General features: G+C 37.9%; 1 protein-coding gene and 1 non-coding gene across 3 annotated transcripts in view; both read right to left on the bottom strand.

The window, feature by feature from the left end:
• Positions 1–2,339: 2,339 nt before the first annotated feature.
• On the bottom strand, positions 2,340–2,453 carry LOC133640044 (U5 spliceosomal RNA). Its single transcript, XR_009823951.1, has one exon. It is a non-coding gene; the product is annotated as a U5 spliceosomal RNA (small nuclear RNA).
• A 9,339-nt stretch (positions 2,454–11,792) lies between these two features.
• Positions 11,793–21,363, bottom strand: part of cplx2a (complexin 2a) — a 42,433-nt gene continuing 32,862 nt past the window's right edge. For both annotated transcript variants that reach the window (XM_062033522.1, XM_062033523.1), the window contains exons 3-4: positions 18,108–18,286; positions 11,793–13,008 (exon numbers count right to left, since the gene is read on the bottom strand). In XM_062033522.1, the coding sequence (XP_061889506.1) occupies positions 12,817–13,008; positions 18,108–18,286 (371 nt within the window). In that variant the 3' untranslated portion in view covers positions 11,793–12,816. The remainder of the gene's footprint in view (positions 13,009–18,107; positions 18,287–21,363) is intronic.

Below are 21,363 nucleotides of genomic sequence, written 5' to 3'. Positions count from 1 at the left end.
CGGAGTTTTTCACTTTAAATTTTAATTTTTTTTTTGTGGCTCCCATTACTTTCTTTAATTTGTTAAACTTGCCAAAATGGCTCAATATATATATATATATATATATATATATATATATATATATATATATATATATATATATATATATATATATATATATATATATTTCTATAGTGTTGATATCATTTATGCAGAACAGAGTTCCTCTACACTTTAATGCAGGTATTTTTTAATATACTTAATTTTACAAACATGATCTTTAAAATGTGATGGCCGGCAGATGAACTTCACACAAACATGGAATTCTGATCAGGAAGATTCACACTATTGAGCGAAAGTTTTAATAGATGAAGTTCACCTTTTGAAACAATTTTATTTTAGTTTTAATTGGACCCTTCGGACCTTTCAAGGGTTTGATTGCACGGATGCTGCAGGTTTGATCTTCAATTGTTCTTCTTTTTCATCGAACAGTGTCTTTGATAACTAAGAAGATGACATCAGCACTAACTGCTCAGCATCTGACAGCATCTTTATTAAGATAAGGAGGGGAAAGCAGCTGCAATCCAGGAAGGAAGAAGAGGTAATATTACAATTATTCAACAAAATAAAAGGACAAAAATCCTGTTTAACACAAATGTGGTACTTGTGATTTAAAAAAAACAACAAAAGTGTGACTGCTGAACAAATGTTATTTAATGATGTAAACATTTATTTAACAAAGTGACATTTGCAGCCTTTGTGTTTCCACATATTCTCATTCTATGTATAGCATTATGGGACTTACTTAGAGGGGTTTTTGAATAGTTCTAATTGTTGGTTTGGTTTTTGAAATACAATGAAATATCCACAGTTTTGTTTTATTATAATTATTTGCTTCAATGCTGCAGAACGCACTTTATATGAGAAACAGTTCCACCGTGTGGCTAATTTAAGAACTGCAGGTTTCAAATCTACACCGAACATGATATTGGCTACACTTTCTAATGTGGTCTAGTGCAGTGGTCCCCAACCTTTTTGTAACTGCGGACAACGCTTGACCGGGCGGGTGGCGGGGGCGGGGGGACCGGGGGTGGATATGGTATTTTTTTTTTATTTTTTGTCTTAAAATAATACAATCATGTGTGCTTACGGACGGAAATATTAATAACAGAAAGAAACAACCCTTTTGTGCGAATGAGTATGAATGAGTGTAAATGGGGGAGGGAGGTATTTTGGGTTGGTGCACTAATTGTAAGTGTATCTCGTGTTTTTTATGTTGATTTAATAAAAATAAAAAATAAAAAAATATATATTTTTTTCTTTTAATTTTTTATTTCTTGTACGGCCCAGTACCAATCGATCCACGGACCGGTACCGGGCCGCGGACCTGTGGTTGGGGACTACTGGTCTAGTGGATATACGCTTTGCACAGATAATGTTGCATTTTGAGTGACATTATTAGAGAGCAACTGCATTTTTTTACACTTTAATAATAGTGGTAAAGTCTTAAAAGGTATGCAGTTTTTATTATTTTAAACGAATAACACTGCGACTTCAAATATTAATGATATTAATAGTAATAATTCCAACTTATTTAATGTATATGTTTTATATTTTTCACAATTATTTTTACATTCACGCCAACATTCTAAAAAATAGTTAACATTTATTTTTTATTAAATAATGGCAACATCCACTAGAATTATATTTAAACATGCAGCTTAGATAGGCTCCAGCGACCCCGAAAGGGACAAGTGGTAAAAAATGGATGGATGGAAAGTAAATTAGGTTTGAAAAATTCACATTCTCTCTTCTCGTCAAAATATATTTTTATTTGCTTGCCCTTGACATTTAAACATATTTATATTTATTATATGTGTGTAATATTTTACCTCTTCAAAGTCCTGCACGGTGAAACTACTGGCGTCTTATGTGACATTATTGGCTTTGTGAGCCCTGGAGGCACCCGTAGTGAAGACTTGGAATACGACTGTCGTAAACTGTGTTGCCGGGTTACAATGACCCCTGATGCACATGGTTGTACATTGCACAGTAGGTACCCCGTTGTGTTTATTTTTAAGTCTTGTATCATGTCAAATTGCTCACACTGGGACAGCTGACCAGCGTGTACTGCTGACTTTACAGAGCATGTGCATCCGCGACAGCTATCACTGCTTTACGATACTGCATATTTCATAGGGGTAAACTCTACATCTAAGGTCAAACTTTTTCAGGGCATCCAACAATGTTATCATTACGCGAGTATAATCCCAATCGTACTGTTCCGTATGTGCTCGAATACGACCTTAATGGGGACGTTAATAAGATCTATATTAGATTTGTTTTTCACATATTTAGGAAGCCCCGCTTTCGCAGAGCATCAAAAAATTGAGTTATACTCTTGTTGTTCCTCCCCACGGAAATCTTTAGTAAAAGGCGAAAGATTTATGCGATCTGAAGAGAAACAAGAGTGATCTAACGTGGTCTTGTACTTTGGCTGACGTCATTTCCGGCCACAACAAGTTAACACACGGTGGCACACTTTATTTACCTAACAAACGCTGATGTTATCCATTCACATTCCCAGTCAACGCCGTGTCACATTAAATCACCACACTTTAGCCGCTTAACTCCGAGCCCTATTTTACTATTTGGTGGGTTGGACGCAAAGGATTCTGGGAATTTGCCTACACCCAATAGGCATCGGTTTAATTTGCTTTTTTCTTTTTATTTCAAAATAGACGTATTATATAGCATGTATGGATGTTTTAATGCCACTTATAATCATCTGTATTTGTTAACATACTTAAATAGTCGTATGATTTGTTGTTAGTGTAACAAACTTTTCAGGATGTCCCAAATTACCAGATAATGTTAGGTAAGGAGGAGTTTTGTCCCTCCAGAGTTGCCGTAGGGCTGTGACGTAAGAGGTCTATAAAGGTGGTTGTGGAAGAAGGTGTGGAGGGAGAGAAAAAGGAGAGTGAACATTAAAGAAGTGGTGGAGACCGGACCTGCTCTTATGACTCCCATTTATTATTTTATTATTATATTATATTAGTACACATAATATGCGAACCCAGAATACTCGGCTACATTGGTGGCAGCGGTGGGATTTTAACTGCTGTGTTGAAAAAAAAAGAAAAGAAGAAAGTGTTACACGGGACTCGTGAGTTTTCAGTTAGCTGCACGTGTATAGTTAGCTGCTAAGCTTCCTGGCTGTTTTTCGGACACGTGGTGTGGTGACGACGACACTTTTAAGCTCGGCAAGACGCTGATTGACAGACACTCACACGGCATGAATGTCAAAAATGGACTTAACAGCTCCCTTCCCCGGCGACGGTGACAGAATTTCTCAGCTGGACATAGACAATTGATGGACCGCTTCTGGGCCAGCCTATCGGCGCATGTGCGTGCTCTGGTGGAGAGCTTGGAGGTGTGTGCTGCGGATGTGAGCCGGCTGGTTACGGAGGCGTTCCCGGCGGTCTTGCTGCTGGCCCTTCATGCTGGGAGACATCCGACGGTGGTGTGAGCAGTGCGGAGCGTGTCGGACCCGCCGGTGCCCTTGAAGTCCCCGTGGGTGGGTCCCAGATTTGTCGGCCCCTCCAGAGGGTGGCCATGGACATTCTGGAGTTGCCCATAAGTCCCCGTGGGCGGGTCCCAGAATTGTTGCCCCCTTCCAGAGGGTAACCATGGATATTCTGGAGTGGCCCAGAAGTTCCCATGGGGTGGTCACAGGTTTGTCGGCCCCTCAGGAGGGTGGTCGTGGACATTTTGGAGTGGCCCGTAAGTCCCATGTGGGGGGGGGAGGGGTCCCGGGGTGGTTGTCCCTTCCAGAGACTCTGCCAGCACCACCAGATGGTACTTTATTGATTCCTTCACTGCCTATAACCCCAAGTCTGATGGCATGATGGCGCGTCACAATCGAACTATCTCGCAGGGGGCGACTGGGGCGACCTCCTGCGCACAACTGAACTATCTCGCAGTGGGCGATTGGACCGACCTCCTTCACATCTGCACGTTTTTGCATGTTTTGAGGGGCCAGGGTGCTATCTTATGCAATACTTTGTGGATCAGTTAAAATATTGTTGATTTGTTGGTGCATTAAGATTGTGATTTTTGTTCTCTGTTCTATTTCCCCTTGTTTGTTTGTGACGAAACGGGGACGTTTCTAATTGAGGGGGGGACGTATGTAACAAACTTTTCAGGATGTCCCAAATTACCAGATAATGTTAGGTAAGGAGGAGTTTTGTCCCTCCAGAGTTGCCGTAGGGCTGTGACGTAAGAGGTCTATAAAGGTGGTTGTGGAAGAAGGTGTGGAGGGAGAGAAAAAGGAGAGTGAACATTAAAGAAGTGGTGGAGACCGGACCTGCTCTTATGACTCCCATTTATTATTTTATTATTATATTATATTAGTACACATAATATGCGAACCCAGAATACTCGGCTACATTAGCAATATAATAAGCAGACATAATAAACCTGTAGGTTCGCCATCCGAAAAGAGTCGACTCATACAGCTCTCAAACGACTCCTCAAAAGTAATAGTTTGTTTGAAATTATTTCTTACCACTATTAAGTTTGAAATTAGTTTCTAATGTAAAAACATAATCATGATCAACTAAATGTGTTAAAATGGCTTTATTTATATGTTCGACATGGAATAGATAGCAACAAAAAATAACAATTTTAAAACACAAAAACAAACATTCTACTATTTACTAAGACACTTATTTTCTGAACTCAACATGGACTGCCGTAGGAGTGTCCACACAACACAGGGGGGCGCTAAATTCCCACATAAATTCATCCATCCATCCATTTCCTACCGCTTGTCCCTTTCGGGGTGCTGGAGCCTATCTCAGTTGCATTAGGGCGGAAGGCGGGGTACACCCTGGACAAGTCGCCACCTCATCACAGTTCCAACACAGATAGACAGACAACATTCACACACTAGGGACCATTTAGTGTTGCCAATCAACCTATCCCCAGGTGCATGTCTTTGGAGGTGGGAGGAAGCCGGAGTACCCGGAGGGAACCCACGCAGTCACGGGGAGAACATGCAAACTCCACACAGAAAGATCCCGGGCCCGGGATTGAACTCAGGACTACTCAGGACCTTCGTATTGTGAGGCACATGCACTAACCCCTGTACCACCGTGCTGCCCCCCCCCCCCCCCCACATAAATCAACATCAACATCCATCCATCCATTGTCCCTTTTGGGGAAGCGGGGGGGTCGCTGGAGACTATATATTTGTATATATTTTATATTTTTCAATGTAAATATTGAGATAGCTCAAATTTGAATTTAAGTATAACGTTCTCTGACGCTCCAACAGAGTCGTGTGTTTTACTTATCTTCGTTCACCTCATTTTAGTTCCTAAATGCTGATGTTTGTTTTATCCACTTGCGCGCTAAATACTAACACATTTTGCTTCCTCCTCCACCCACCACCACTGCCTGCGTCCGGTCACTTTCAACTTTTCCAAATAACTTATAATTAAAACATCACATTAAAATAGTACACGAAAATAGTATTTCTTTAGTCAGATGACATCGTCCAGGATTTATTTTTAAGTCTAACCCCCTGCCTGAGATGTATCTTTTTATGCAGAACAGAGTTCCTCTATACACTTTCACGCAGATCCTTTTTCAATATACTTCACCTTACAAACATCCATCCATCCATTTTCTACCGCTTATTCCCATTTAAAATGCGATGGCCCCGCAAAAATGGACTTCTGATCAGGAAGATTCACGTTATTGAGCTAAGATTTTAACAGATGAAGTTCAGCTTTTGAAGCAGCTTTACTTTAGTTTTAATTGGACCCTTTAGACATTTGAAGTCTTTGATTGCACTGATACTGCAGGTATTATCCCCAATTGTTCTTCTGTTTCAACCAAACAGTGGCTTTGATACCTAAATAGATAACAAGCACTAATGCAATTATATAACATCTGCCACCAGCGTTTGTATTAGAATAAGGAGGGGGAAACAGCTGCAAATCACAATAGCTAATAGCTGCTAATGGAACACTTTTAAACTATTCAACAAAATAGTTTAAATTGGTACACTAAGGCCTTTAGAGGTTCAAACAAAAGTGGTTTCTGTGATTTTTAAAGACTGCTGCACAAATGTTAACTATGGATGCAAACATTTAACTGAGTGACACTTTCCGCATATTCTTCCTACCTGCATCCTATTTATTGCATCATAGGACTTGATTACAACAATGTTTTGCTGTATTATGATATGTTCTTGGTATCAATGCTGCTGAACACACTTTATATGAGACTCAATTACACTGAGTGGTGCGATGAGGTGGCGACTTGTCCAGGGTGTACCCCGCCTTCCGCCCGAATGCAGCTGAGATAGGCTCCAGCACCCCCTGCCACCCCGAAAGGGACAAGCGGTAGAAAGTGGATGGATGGAATTAATCATAATAGCGGTAGTCTTAAAAAGTATGCATGTTTTACTATTATACTAATAAAGATAAAGTAAAGTACCAATGATTGTCACACACACACTGCATTTGACCCATCCCCTTGTTCACCCCCTGGGAGGTGACGGGAGCAGTGAGCAGCAGCTGGGAATCATTTTTGGTAATTTAACCCCCAATTTCAACCCTCGATGCTGAGTGTCAAGCAGAGAGGCAATGGGTCCCATTTTTGTAGTCTTTGGTATGACTCGGCCGGGGTTTGAACTAAAAACCTACCGATCTCAGGGCGGACACTCTAACCACAAGGCCACTGAGTAGGTGGCCTTGTGGTTACCTCAAACCACTCCTTTCAACTCTCAAAAAGCAATGCAATAAATTAAGAAATAAGTCAACCAACATGACTAAATCCTTTAAAAAAAATTACATTAACGACAAAATAGAGGAAAACACAAATAAGCCACGTGAGTTTTGGAAAATTCTCAACAACCAGCTTCCTGGTTGCAGCCAGAAACTTAAAACAAGACTCACCAACATCAGCATCAAGGAGGGTGACTCCCTCATTACAGACAAAATGGAGGTAGCTAGCAGACTTAACATCTTTTTCACCAGCATAGCCGCAACTCTTGTCAACAAGCTGTCCCACCACTCTGGTCGCTTTGGTGTAGAACACATTAAAGCCTTCTACAGAAAGCTAGGAGTATCCAACGATGATTTCAAATTAGAAATGGTCACAGCTGATGAGGTGTTTAAAAAATTGAGCGCGCTCCACCCTAACAAGGCCACCGGCCTTGATAATATTCCCTCCAGATTCCTCAGGGACTCTGCCTCCATCATTGCCCCGATCATCACGCACATAATAAACCTATCAATTACACAAGGCCAAGTACCAAAATATTTTAAGATAGCAAGAGTAACTCCCCTCTTTAAAAAAGGAAGCAAATTGGAACCTGGCAACTACCGACCTGTTTCTATTCTCAGGTCCATTTCGAAAGTAATGGAGAAAATAGTTTATGAACAGGTCGATAGTTACCTTGCCACTAATAAACTCATGTACAAATTCCAATCCGGCTTCAGAACTAACCACTCCACTGACACATGCCTTCTCTATCTGACCGACCACATCAAACATGAGGTGGACGCGGGCAAATACTGCGGCATGGTCATGCTGGACCTTCAGAAGGCCTTTGACACCGTTAACTACGCTATATACTGTTGGATAAGCTCAGAGCAATCGGATTTAACAAAAACTCATGGAGCTGGATGCAATCTTACTTGGAGGGGAGGGAGCAGGTGGTAGAGGTGAACGGCACCGTGTGCCCCCCCTCTCGGTGAGCTGTGGAGTCCCCCAAGGCAGTATATTGGGACCTTTACTTTTCCTAATATACATAAACGACATGTCATCGGCATGCGACTGTGAATTGTTTTTGTTTGCGGATGACTCTGCCCTGCTGGTATCCGGCAAGGACAAGTCACAGGTGGAGAAAATCCTCAGTGCTGAGCTCTGTAGAACTTGCACCTGGCTCGCTGACAACAAGCTATCCATACCCTTGGGTAAAACAGAATCCATCCTGTTTGGGTCCCACATCAACCTTAAGAAAGTCAACGACCTCACCATAAAAGTGGGTGACATTGTTATCACCAGGAAAGATGAGGTCACCTACCTAGGTTCCATTCTAGAGGCTAACCTTTCCTGTGATAAAATGGCAACGAAAGTAATCAAAAAGGTTAACCAACGAACGAGATTTCTCTACAGAATCTCCTCTCTGGTCAACAAAAGCACCTTGAGGATTCTGGCGGGAAGTCTCGTTCAACCCTTTTTCGATTACGCATGCACCTCCTGGTACCCTAGCACCTCCAAAACCCTCAAATCTAAACTCCAAACATCTCAGAACAAGCTAGTCAGGTTGCTTCTAGACCTCCACCCCAGATCACACCTCACTCCTACCCACTTCTCTAAAGTGGGCTGGCTCAAGGTGGAGGACAGAGTTAAACAACTTGCACTGAGCCTAGTCTATAAAATCTGCTACACCTCCCTGATACCGAAGTACATGTCAAACTACTTCCTTAATGTAAATGACCGGCATAACCACAACACCAGGGGGAGCTCCACTAACCACATTAAACCCAGATTCCGAACTAACAAAGGTCTTAACTCATTCTCTTTCTATGCCACATCAATGTGGAATGCGCTCCCAACAGGTATAAAAGAAAGGGCATCTCTATCCTCCTTCAAAACCGCAATAAAAGTTCACCTCCAGGCAGCTACAACCCTAAACTAACACCCTTCCAGGATTGCTAATAATCAAATGTAAACAATCAAATGCAGATACTTTCTCTCTCTCTCTCTCTCTCTCTCTCTCTCTCTCTCTCTCTCTCTCTCTCTCTCTCTCTCTCTCTCTCTCTCTCTCTCTCTCTCTCTCTCTCTCTCTCTATGTCCACTACTTGATGTCCATATCCTACCCCCCCCCCCTCCACACCCCTGATTGTAAATAATGTAAATAATTCATTGTGATTATCTTGTGTGATGACTGTATTATGATGATAGTATATATGATAGTATATATCTGTATCATGAATCAATTTAAGTGGACCCCGACTTAAACAAGATGAAAAACTTATTCCGGTGGTACCATTTAGTGGTCAATTGTACGGAATATGTACTTCACTGTGCAACCTACTAATAAAAGTCTCAATCAATCAATCAAAAAGGTGATAACACTATTACTTGATATATTAATAATAACAATAATAGTAATAATAACACATTTAATGCATGTTTTTTGCAATTATTTTCACATGTACACCAACATTCCAGAAAATAGTATGCATTGATTTTTTATTTTATTTAAATAATGACAACATCCACTATAATTATGTTTAATAAAGTTTGAAAAAGTATCATGTTTTCTGCAGTTAATTAACATTTCAATGTGCTTGCACTTGAATACGTATAATTGTATTGATTTAACATTTGAATACAGTATATTGCATCCAGTTTAAAATAGACCTATTCGAATTGCTACACGATGAACTACTGACGTCTTCTGTGAAATAATTAGTTTTGAACCCCGGAGGCACCCGTAGTGAAGGCATGGAATACGACTGTCGTAAACTGTGTTGCCGTGTTTCTACGACGCCTGATGGGCATGGTTGTGCATTGCACGGTTGGCACCCCGTTGTGTTTTTTGTTAGAAATATTTTAAGTATTGTATCATGTAAAATTGTTCTCACTGACACCGCCGATAAGTGTGTTCCGCTGACTTTATAGAGCATGTGCTTTTCGCGACAGCTATCACTGCTTTACGGTACGGATGTTGTCAACGTCGGAGGTAATGTTCCACTTCTCATGTTAAACTTGTAGAAGTATGGCCTTTTTGCATGGAAAAATCATGAAAGTGGGATACGAACATATTTATTAATAAGCGTTTAGCGTAGACTGCGAACTACGTAATAAGTACTATCTGGCTTGCCCAGCCACAGTGTTACAGAAGCTCCACCCACATGAAAGAAGCCCCGCCTACGAAGTACATCAGAATATTCTCTCATACTCTTATGATCTATATAATGAACAACATTATTTAATATATAATTCATATGTATTATACAAATTGTATCATTGTACAGTAACATTAATAACACTATGGATAATAACATTACTATTAAGTACAAGAGGGCTTTTGCAAAAGTCTATGTTTGTGTGTGTTTAATTTAAATAATATGTTCCTATTTTTTTCCAAATGATACCAAAATGATTTCTCATTTTCATGTTTCTAATATCTAACCAATGAGTTATTTTTATTTGTTACTATAATATTTTAGCTGTAGTATATATAGTATAGTATATAGTACATTCCCACCCTAAATTATACTAATGATTATTTACAATTTGAATTATTTTTCTTATTTTTAACTCCTAGAAGTGTGCTTTTAATCTTCCTTATAGGTTTTAAAGGAATACTAATAATTCCATAATAAAAAACATTTATCTAAGGTGGTCTTGTAAAAAATAGTGTGTTTGAATAGTTGGCCAAGCACTGATGGCATTTTCTTTTTTAACTACACTACCGTTCAAAAGTTTGGGGTCACATTGAAATGTCCTTATTTTTGAAGGAAAAGCACTGTACTTTTCAATGAAGATAACTTTAAACTAGTCTTAACTTTAAAGAAATACACTCTATACATTGCTAATGTGGTAAATGACTATTCTAGCTGCAAATGTCTGGTTTTTGGTGCAATATCTACATAGGTGTATAGAGGCCCATTTCCAGCAACTTTCACTCCAGTGTTCTAATGGTACAATGTGTTTGTTCATTGGCTCAGAAGGCTAATTGATGATTAGAAAACCCTTGTGCAATCATGTTCACACATCTGAAAACAGTTCAGCTCGTTACAGAAGCTACAAAACTGACCTTCCTTTGAGCAGATTGAGTTTCTGGAGCATCACATTTGTGGGGTCAATTAAACGCTCAAAATGGCCAGAAAAAGAGAACTTTCATCTGAAACTCGACAGTCTATTCCTGTTCTTAGAAATGAAGGCTATTCCACAAAATTGTTTGGGTGACCCCAAACTTTTGAACGGTAGTGTATGTTTGTGTAAAACTGCCATGACCTGGAAAGAGAAGCCACAATTTGTTTTATTTTTTATTAGGGATGTCGGTTAATGGCTTTTTGCCAATATCCGATATTCCGATATTGTCCAACTCTTAATTACCGATATCAACCGATACCGATATATACAGTCGTGGAATTAACACATTATTATGCCTAATTTGGACAACCAGGTATGGTGAAGATAAGGTCCTTTCTAAAAATAATAATACAATAAGATAAATAAATGAAAAACATTTTCTTGAATAAAAAAGAAAGTAAAACAATATAAAAACAGTTACATAGAAACTAGTAATTAATGAAAATGAGTCAAATTAACTGTTAAAGGTTAGTACTATTAGTGGACCAGCAGCACGCACAATCATGTGTGCTTAGGGACTGTATCCCTTGCAGACTGTATTGATATATATTGATGTATGATGTAGGAACCAGAATATTAATAACACAAAGAAACAACCCTTTTGTGTGAATGAGTGTAAATGGGGGAGGGAGGTTTTTTGGGTTGGTGCACTAATTGTAAGTGTATCTTGTGTTTTTTATGTTGATTTAATTAAAAAACAAAAACAAAAAAACCCGATACCGATCATTTCTGATATTACGTTTTAAAGCATTTATCGGCATTTATCGACATCTCTATTTTTTATGTTCAAAAAGAGCCTGAAAGCAAAACAGGAAGGACATTTGTATATACCATTTAGCTCGGGGTTTGGTGTTACTTACACATCAGCCAACATCACAGAGAAAAATGATAACATTACTGGTGTGAACAAGATATTAGATTTTTATTGATTTATCAGGCAGAAACATACATAATAATTCCTTATTGCTCATGAAGGTCTATGTCGCCTCGGCGGCCGTTTTCACACCCATACTACAATAAATAAAATCTCAGTGAAATACTTTTATTTCATGATCACATATGGTCGCTTCTAACCATAAATAAGACGTGAAACAAAATCACAATTAACAAGAAAAAGTCTATCACTCTTCTCACCCTGTTGAAAAATGATAATAATTTGTTGTTATAAACTGTATACTTTTAAAGCTTTTTTTTTCCCAACCAAAAAGAAACCCTTGCAAATGAAGTATCCTAAATGCTTTATACGTATTAGCATCATTATTCGAGGTTATATTGACATGAGAAAACACACAAACTGAGGAGTTATTGCCTTAATATTTTTTGCATAACAAAGAAGAGGGTTAAAAAGGTTTACATGGGTCACACAACTTGTCAAGACAAAATGGCATGCAAGACATAAGAAGTTCCGATACAATAAACATTTTCTACGCACACAAACACTTAGAAGGCGGGGAGAAAGACGACACTTTTCACAGAGAACGTGTAACACTGTGCAAAAAAGTTGAGAGACACAACAATAGCTTTAGGAGCACACAGACATTGTATTAAATCTTTTTTTTATTTTTTAAATATGGCTTATCAAGTGATCACATTTTCTATTTGGAGAGACACAGTATAATAAATGGATTCAGTATATTTTGGATGTGATTGTTTGGCCCGGCTTGAGGCTCGTAATAGATTTGTTTATGTACAATTAAAGTGAACAGCGAGGTGAAGGAGGACATTATGTTGTTGCTTCAAGCTCTTCAAGGGAGTAGTCAGAGAAGAAGTGAAGACCATTCGCTTTGGCGCACCTGGCCGGTGACGCCATATGGCATATAGCCGGACTGCTGCATTTCCACACAATGCTAAATAAACCAAATTTGAAACTATACAATGCTAATCTGGCGCCGGTTTGGGATTGAAGCCAACCTGTGAACGACTTACTGACTACTTCTTTAGCATGTCCTGCAGCGGACCTGGCAGGTATTTCATCACTGTGTCCATGATGCTCTCCTCCTCCTCTTCGTCACCGCAGCCGGTCGGCACCGCCTTCTTGGGTCGGGTCAAGCTGCCCGCCGCGGTCTCCTCCGCCGCCGCCGCTGCCTCAGCCTCCGCCTCCTCGCGCTTTTTCAAGCCATACTGTTGATAAAAAGCATGGAGGGTTATGAGTAGGGCTGTGAAAATAATTGTAAAATTGTATTAAACAAATTCAGAGCTGTTTGTCTGCACACTAAAAAATGCTGGGTTATTTTGATAACCCAATTTATGAGTTGCGAGTGTTGGGTTAAATTTCGGAGTTATTTTTATGAAAAGCAATCCATTTTTTGGGTTATAAGGGTATTATTTTAACTAATTTTCTGGGTTTTCAAAACTATGAACCATTTTTGGGTTGTGGTTCAATGAGTAACGCATTTTTGGGTAAAAGGCTTTTGTTTGAATTAAAAAGGTACTTTTTTCTTGAAGTGAATTTTATTAAGGATTAACCTCATGAACATGATTTACAATCACACATCTTATGTACATGAAAATATTTGAGCATGCTGTATAGAACTACTATGACCATACAAAGTTAAGTTAAAGTTAAAGTACCAATGATTGTCACACACACACTAGTTGTGGCAAAAGTATTCTCTGCATTTGACCCATCACCCTTGATCACCCCCTGGGAGGTGAGGGAAGCAGCGTTGGCCACGCCTGGGAATCAAGGCAATTCTTGTAAAAAAAAAAAAAAAAGGTCACTCATATCTTGCTTTTTAGTATATTTTAATGGAATAAAATAATTTTGATCAGTAGTTGGGAAGGAGTAGTACAAACCAGCAGTAAAATTGATCATTTTTAACCAACTATTGGGTCAAGGAGCGCTAAATTGCGCAACCCAGTAGTTGGGTTTGAAATAACCCAACATTGTAGTGAGCATACCTCAGCTTTTGTGTTAAATTAATTCCACCCAATAGTTGGGTTATGAATCAACCAACATTGAGTTAGCATAACTCAACTTTTGGGTTAAATAATTCAACCCAATAGTTTGGTTGGGAATAACCCAACATTAAGTTGTCATAACTCAACTTTTTGGTTGAATAATTCAACGCAAAAGTTGGGTTGCAAAAATTTACCCAAAATGTTGAGTTAAAATAACTCAAATAAGGGGTCCGTCCTTTTCTGAACCAGCAGTTGGGTTAAAATTGGGTTATTTTTTAACCCAACATTTTTTAGTGTGTATGTGGGATCTGTGGCAAAGATGTCGTTGTGGCTTGTGCAGCCCTTTGAGACACTTGTGATTAAGGGAAATATGAATAAACTTTGATTGATATTTAATGGAGGAATGTAGTTTATCACAGAACTGCATTGATTTTGAATCAAGAATCGTTTTGAATCGAGAATCGATTCTGAATCGAATCGTTACCCCCAAGAATCGAATCGTGTAGTGCCCAAAGATTCCTAACAATATCTGTGAGTATGGGAGACATTGCTAAACAAATATGGCTGCCATGTCGTCCAAACAAAGGGTTGTTTAAAATAAGACGTCCTCACTATTAGGTGGACACTAATCGCTTCTCCCGGCTCAGTGAGCATCAAAGTATAGACATTTGAACGCATTTTTGTGCTACTTATTCAAAATTTCCACTTGTTTGATTATAGAGGTTTAACCGTGGTACATTGATACCTTACTTTTTGTATCATTCAAACATGTTTGCCTGCATATCTCAGCGAAATCGATGCTCAAACAATCCACACGTGACTCGTGTGATTTTTTTCTTTTTTTGTACGGCTTCAAAAGAGGCCATCATGGGGCCAAAGAAAGTTGTCAGTGGCAGCACTTTGATAAAGAAGGTGAGAAACACCACTGATTAGTAACGATGTAACGTATGTGAAAGAGGGTGGCGCCCTATATAGACCTTGGGCCCAGCAGACTGCATAGCTGTGGACCATTGCTTGCCGCTTTCAAGTTATGGAGACAAAAGCGTGGTTGTCACGGTAACCTGACGACCAGGTTGGCGACTTTGATTCCATCAGTTCTATTGATTATCTTTCGTTATAAGTTTAGTTTAGTTTAGTCTTTATTTGAAGGGACAATGCACAGAAACATTAAGCTCAAAGACAGATATGTTCTGTACCCGATTATAGCTCAATAGCTAATTTCCATCTGCAGTCCCTGGCTACCTAAATTAAAGGGATACAAAAATCATGCAATAAAATTATAAATATAAAATCATACAAAAGTATTAAGAAAAAAGTCATAAAATGCTTTTTCATGGAAACATACTTACTATACAATACAACCACACCTTATTTACATCATCACACAAAGACAATGCATGCTCTTGTTCACATCTGTCATCATTTGTAAAAACAACCATGATTTTAACACACACACCTCACAATTTACAACAAAAATGCACTCATGGATAAATATAATACACATTAAGTTGACATGCCAAACAAGGTCGTTCCATTCCTTTATCGCTTTATATAAAAAGGCTGATTGTGCAAAAGATGTTTTACATCTGGGTACGCTACACTGCCCCCTGGTGGAGGCTCGTGTGTTTCTAGTTGTCACAGCAGATGTAAACTGGACAAAGTGCTTAAGTGGCGCTGGTGCAGTGTTATTTAGGATTCGATAGGCCATTCGTGTTGATGCTAATCTTTGAATGTTAGCTAAATTTAACAATCTATATTTTTGGAGACCTAAACAGTGATTGAGGTCATCACTGGTTAGTAGTCGTTTATCGCTGTTAATTGGTTACGGGCCTGACTTTAGTAAATTAATTTACGCAAAGCATGAATTTCAATTATAAATCAAATATTTTTCTAACTAAAGCATAAAAAATACTAGTTTACGACCTTCTAGATATGTTTTTTAACATTATGAGAGCCCTCTAGACATGAAATAACATCTACACAGTCATCAGGCCCGCAGTGTGTGTAGGCCCCATGGGTCCGTGGGGTTCCTGTTTTGTGTGAAGAAGCGCATGTAAAATGTCAATGACAGAGCATTGCATAAGAAAAAAAAAAAAGTAATTCCTTGACCAGTGATTCTCACACTTTTTTCCACTATGTACCACCTCAGAAAACACTTGGCTCTCTCCGTACAGTAACATTGAAATACAGTAGCCTAGTAGGGCTAAATATTCATTAAAAACAAGGCAGAGGTTTTATTTAACAACTATATTTTTTCTTTTTAGCCACTGTAACATTACACACAGTTTGAACAGTAACACTGTCTTTGAATATTTGATTAGGTGATTCTTTGGCGTACCACTAGATGGAGCCAGCGTACCACCGTTTGAGAATCACTGTCCTGGACACCAAATAATGGCAAATTTCCATATTTGGTTTCATTTGCCAGGAGCGGCCATGCACAGTCACTTATTTATTCCCAAAAAAACAATGTTTCCTGCGGCTGAGCCAATCAGAGGCCACGATGCCGAACAGCGTTTGTGTGGAAATTACTACTGTATAATTGATATTTTTAGTTTATATATGCTTAAGAGATGCTAAATTTAGGGCAAAATACGTAATAAAGGCTGGTAAAAAAAAAAATGAAATAGGGCCACAAATTTTGAAACGTGGTGTGGCAAAAGATGACGGTCTTATCCGGCTTTAAAATGGGCATTTTTACAAGTGCGTAAATTATTCACGTTTTACAAGGGGCCGTGATCTATCTGTTGACATGAGTACTAGACGACTCTGAACATAAGACAATTATGCTTCTCGGCACACATTTTTTTGAGAAAAAAAACATTTTTTAATCGTGATTTCAGAATGAGTGAAACAAAAACTGCAAAAACGAAATAATCATATTTTCGAGCTACTCGACAGTTTTATGACGTCCGCATGCTTAATAACTCATCTGTTTGTTTGTCAGCAGTGCCACATTGTAGTCTGCATTGAGCAAAATGCACTCCAACTTGTTTGAAAAGGCGTTTAGCGCCACCTGCTGGTTTGCGGGCAAACATCTCATTGACATTAACGTATTTTTTATAGGGCACAAAAAATATAGTCCTATATTCAGGTCAGTACGGTGTGTTTGTGGAGCACTTTTTACAGCGTGTAACAACAAGGTGGCATCATCAACGAGGAACCACAAAAATGATTTTAAAATGGATTCCATCACCTCAATCGACATACAGTACAGGCCAAAATTTTGGACACGCCTTCTCATTCAATGCGTTTTCTTCATTTTCATGACTATTTTCATTGTAGATTGTCACATCAAAACTATGAATGAACACATGTGGAGTTATGTACTTAACAAAAAAAAGGTGAAATAACTGAAAACATGTTTTATATTCTAGTTTCTTCAAAATAGCCACCCTTTGCTCAGATTACGGCTTTGCACACTCTAAGCACACCTGTGAAGTGAGAACCATTTCAGGTGACTACCTCTTGAAGCTCATCGGGAGAATGCCAAGAGTGTGCGAAAAAGTAATCAGCGCAAAGGGTGGCTAATTTGAAGGAACTAGAATATAAAACATGTTTTCAGTTATTTCACCTTTTTTTTTTGGTAAGTACATAACTCCACATGTGTTCGTTCATAGTTTTGATGGCTTCAGTGACAATCTACAATGTAAATAGTCATGCAAATAAAGAAACTGCACTGAATGAGAAGGTGTGTCCAAACTTTTGGCCTGTACTGTACATTCATACATTGCACTGTGGCTTGGGTTTATTTTGTCGAGTTTGCCTAATCTCAATTGTATTTCAATCTGTGGCAATAAAATGAGATTGTTATAGATACATTTGATTTCTGACTGTTTTTTTCTGAGGCTATCGGTGTATTAAACATAAATGATATATTTTGAATTGCCCCATCTTGGATATGTAATTGATCCTAAACAATTCAAATATCCACTCGAGATGCACTAATTGTATTTGACGTGTGTTAATTATGCCTTTCAGCATGTTAATTGGTGACTTTAGTTGTAATATTTCCACACTCCCTCTGCTGATATACAGTATGATCCTACAGTCTCAGTAAGTTGGAAAAAGCATTAAAGGAAGCGATTAAAAATAGCTCGACAATAATCTGCTTCCATGGCAAGGTTGCTTCTTTAAAAGAAAAAAAAACTGGCAGGCGATACGTGATGCCTTCAGAAGCAGTGCTCACTTCAAAAATGAGGACGCCGTCCAAAAATAATCAAAACGTTTAGATGAGGAGAACTGCATTCTAGTGCTCAAAGTACTTTAAGTGACAAAACAACTATGATAGTGCACTTTTACTTTTATGATGGTCGTACCTTATCCCTGATGCCTTGTCTCATCGATTCCCTCTCGGCCTCCATCTTGGAATATTTGGCCTTCCTCTCCTCCTCCTGCTGCCTCAGCGCTTCCTGCCTCTCCTCCTCTTTCGTTGCAGCATCAGGGTCCTCCTCCTTCTCCTCCCCGCCCAGCATCTTGCCCACATCAGGAGGACCTCCTATACGACACAAACACAACATATTAAGACACATACATTCCAAAATAATAGCTTGCGTTCAATATATAGATTTAAATAATGACAAAATTCACTAAAATTATGTTTTACCAACAAAGTTTGAAAAATTACCATTATCATGTTGTCTTCAGCCAAAAGACATTTTAATTTGCGTGCACTTGGCATTTAAGTATATTTTATATGTATGTAATATTTGAATACAGTCAAAAATGGATCTCTTCAAATTACTACATGACGAAACTGCACTGACATCTTCTTTTTTTAAATGTATTATTTTTATTTTTATTTTTGAAAAACAAACATACATTTATAATGCACACAAAAGTCAAGGCACTTTCAATATAACCAACAATCTACACATCAGGTTGAGCAAATCACGACATCAGTAAAACATGTCAAGGAATGTCAGGTAATTTATTATGTTTTTAAACGTTTTATTATTGTTTGTTGTCTTAAGAGTATTTTATGTAGGTTAGTTTTAAAAGTACTGAGCTGGATTGCTGTTCAATTTCATTGTTTCCATGCAATGACAATAAATGTATTCTGATTCTGATTCTGAAAGAAAACAAACGCAAACACAGATAGAGTATTAAATAACAATCAATGATAATAAAATATATAATAAACAATATGAAAAAAATACAAAATTTAAAAAGACAAAAAGGGGCTACCTAAATCACTTTAAATGTTTTTAACAAAAATAGCAATTTAAGTACTCAAAAATGTGGACTCTTAATTATCCTCCAAGATTTGATTGATAAATTGTAAACCATTAAGCAAATTAGAAAATGTAGGCCTTACTTTCATAAATCGACATTTATATAAAACATTTTTTGCCTGGAGCATAATAATGTTGACAAACATTTCTATTTTTTATTTTTTTTAAAGTTTGAAATGCCATTTATTGGGAGATAAACAGTAGCCTTTTAACTCGGAGATAATATAAAAATGTTTTCCTCAAGTTTGGCACAATTCTTTGAGAAGTTGCCTCAATAGTGACTGAACATTTCAATACTGCTGTATGTGTTGCTGTTAAACGTCTTAAATACATTTTTTATTTTTTTATTTTTAAATACCGGCAGTAAAATATACGACATACAGTACATACAAATTAGAGAATATTTTTTGTACAAAAAAACCTACCCTTTTGTAGTTTAGTACAGAGTATGCGAATATATTTGAAAACAACGACATCATAGCTTTTGTGTCATAGGTGACAAAGCAAATTAGTGTCAAGTGTAATAATAATAATATACTGTCACTTAAAAAACGAGCTCACCCGAAAACGTCACCCTTTGGCCGAATGCTTCACTAATAAAACTGCAGTGTTTCCCACAGGACTGCAATCTAGTCATGGTGGTGGGTATAATTGGCCATGACGCATGTGCATGTTAAGTCTATGGACGCTGTGAGGAAGACAAATAATGAGTAAAAACAAACAAAACACAAAAAAGCAAACCAAATATGTTATGAAATATGAATAAACTTTCCTGCAGTTGCTTCTTTTTGTTATATTTTGTTGGTGTTGGTAAATTTCCCGATCAAGACTGAGTAGCCTGACAAACATTTCTATATTACAATCGTTTATGAAGCACTGACGTCTTCTATTCTATGATATAATATGCTGTGCAAAACCCTGGAGGCACCCGTAGTGAACCCCTGGAATACGACTGTCGTAAATTGTGTTGCTAGGTTACCATGGCGCTCATGGGGTACACTGTTGTGTTTATAAGATAATATAGCAGCTGAAGTGCAAACGCACTCTTTTATTCATTATTTAATTAATTTATTCATATTAAAATATACAAATAAGCGTGATACGACATAAAAGCAATACATAAACACGGAATCGCAGTTTAATTTGTTACAAATATTGAAGTCTTAGACTTATATGCATCTGAGATAGGCTCCAGCACCCCCCCTGCCACCCTGAACGGGACAAGCGGTAGGAAAAGGATGGATGGACTTATATCATGAACAATTGTTTACATTGGGACGGCTGGTAAGTGTGTACCGCTGACTTTATAGCGCGTGCGCATTCGCGACAGCTATTGCTGCTTTACGGTACCAATGTTGTACGTTTCATAGGGGTAAACTCTCTACTTCTCACGTTTAACTTTCTTCAGCGCATCAAGTAGTTTTGTTTAAGCATGTAAAATATTTACCGTGTGATACATACCGTCGACTGTCACCAAAGAGGGCCCTGTGGTTGCGTAGTCATACTGATTGGTAGCATCGTACGTCGTTGGGTTGTACGCAAGGGATGCATCGGTTTTCAATTAAAATAAACATGCTATATATATATATATATATATATATATATATATATATATATATATATATATATATATATATATATATATATATATATATATATATATATATATATATATATATATATATATATATAGCAAGTAGTGTGACATATAACGAGAACACATGTGAAATGTTTATATGTATGTGTTAATTTCAGTAACTTCAACATCTTGTTAATTAAGCTTCACTTTATTTTTATTTTTGATCACATTAAGCTTTATTTTGGTACTTCCTTAATTCCTGCCACGGTATTGAGCTTTTATTTTGAAGATCGGTCGACATACCGACGTTGTTCGCTTAAGAGTCTGTTAGCTTGAAACAAGACTGAGGTACATCTACGGGAGTAACGTGTTGGAAAGTCAACTTTTAGTGTTTTAAGAGCATTTGCATATTGATAAGGCTAATGTTAATTATGCTGAAAAGTCTTTTGTTAAGTTTGTGTAGTGTAGTTTTGGGTTTGTGAAAAGCAAGCTAACTACCAATCTAGCCCCCACGTTTATCTTCTCCTGTTGTCATGCCAACCCACCGTCCTCTTCCTTGTACTAATAGTGCATCTTTTTTTGTTATTACGCTAAATGAATGTGAAGTTGCTCACACATGTGTCAACCTTATCTTTTTACTACACTGCAGGTTTGTAGTTGGTTGTTTTACTCCTTTAAATGTGTTATTGTATTCAATTAATAGTGTTTTGCTAATTAATTTTAATATACCTGATATAACTAACTAATATAACTATATATATA

Source organism: Entelurus aequoreus, linkage group LG22 (assembly GCF_033978785.1).
Source record: "Entelurus aequoreus isolate RoL-2023_Sb linkage group LG22, RoL_Eaeq_v1.1, whole genome shotgun sequence".
Classification (NCBI taxonomy): Eukaryota; Metazoa; Chordata; class Actinopteri; order Syngnathiformes; family Syngnathidae; genus Entelurus; species Entelurus aequoreus.
The sequence above is the reverse complement of the archived record's forward strand: the minus strand, read 5'-3'. Positions and strand labels throughout refer to the sequence as shown.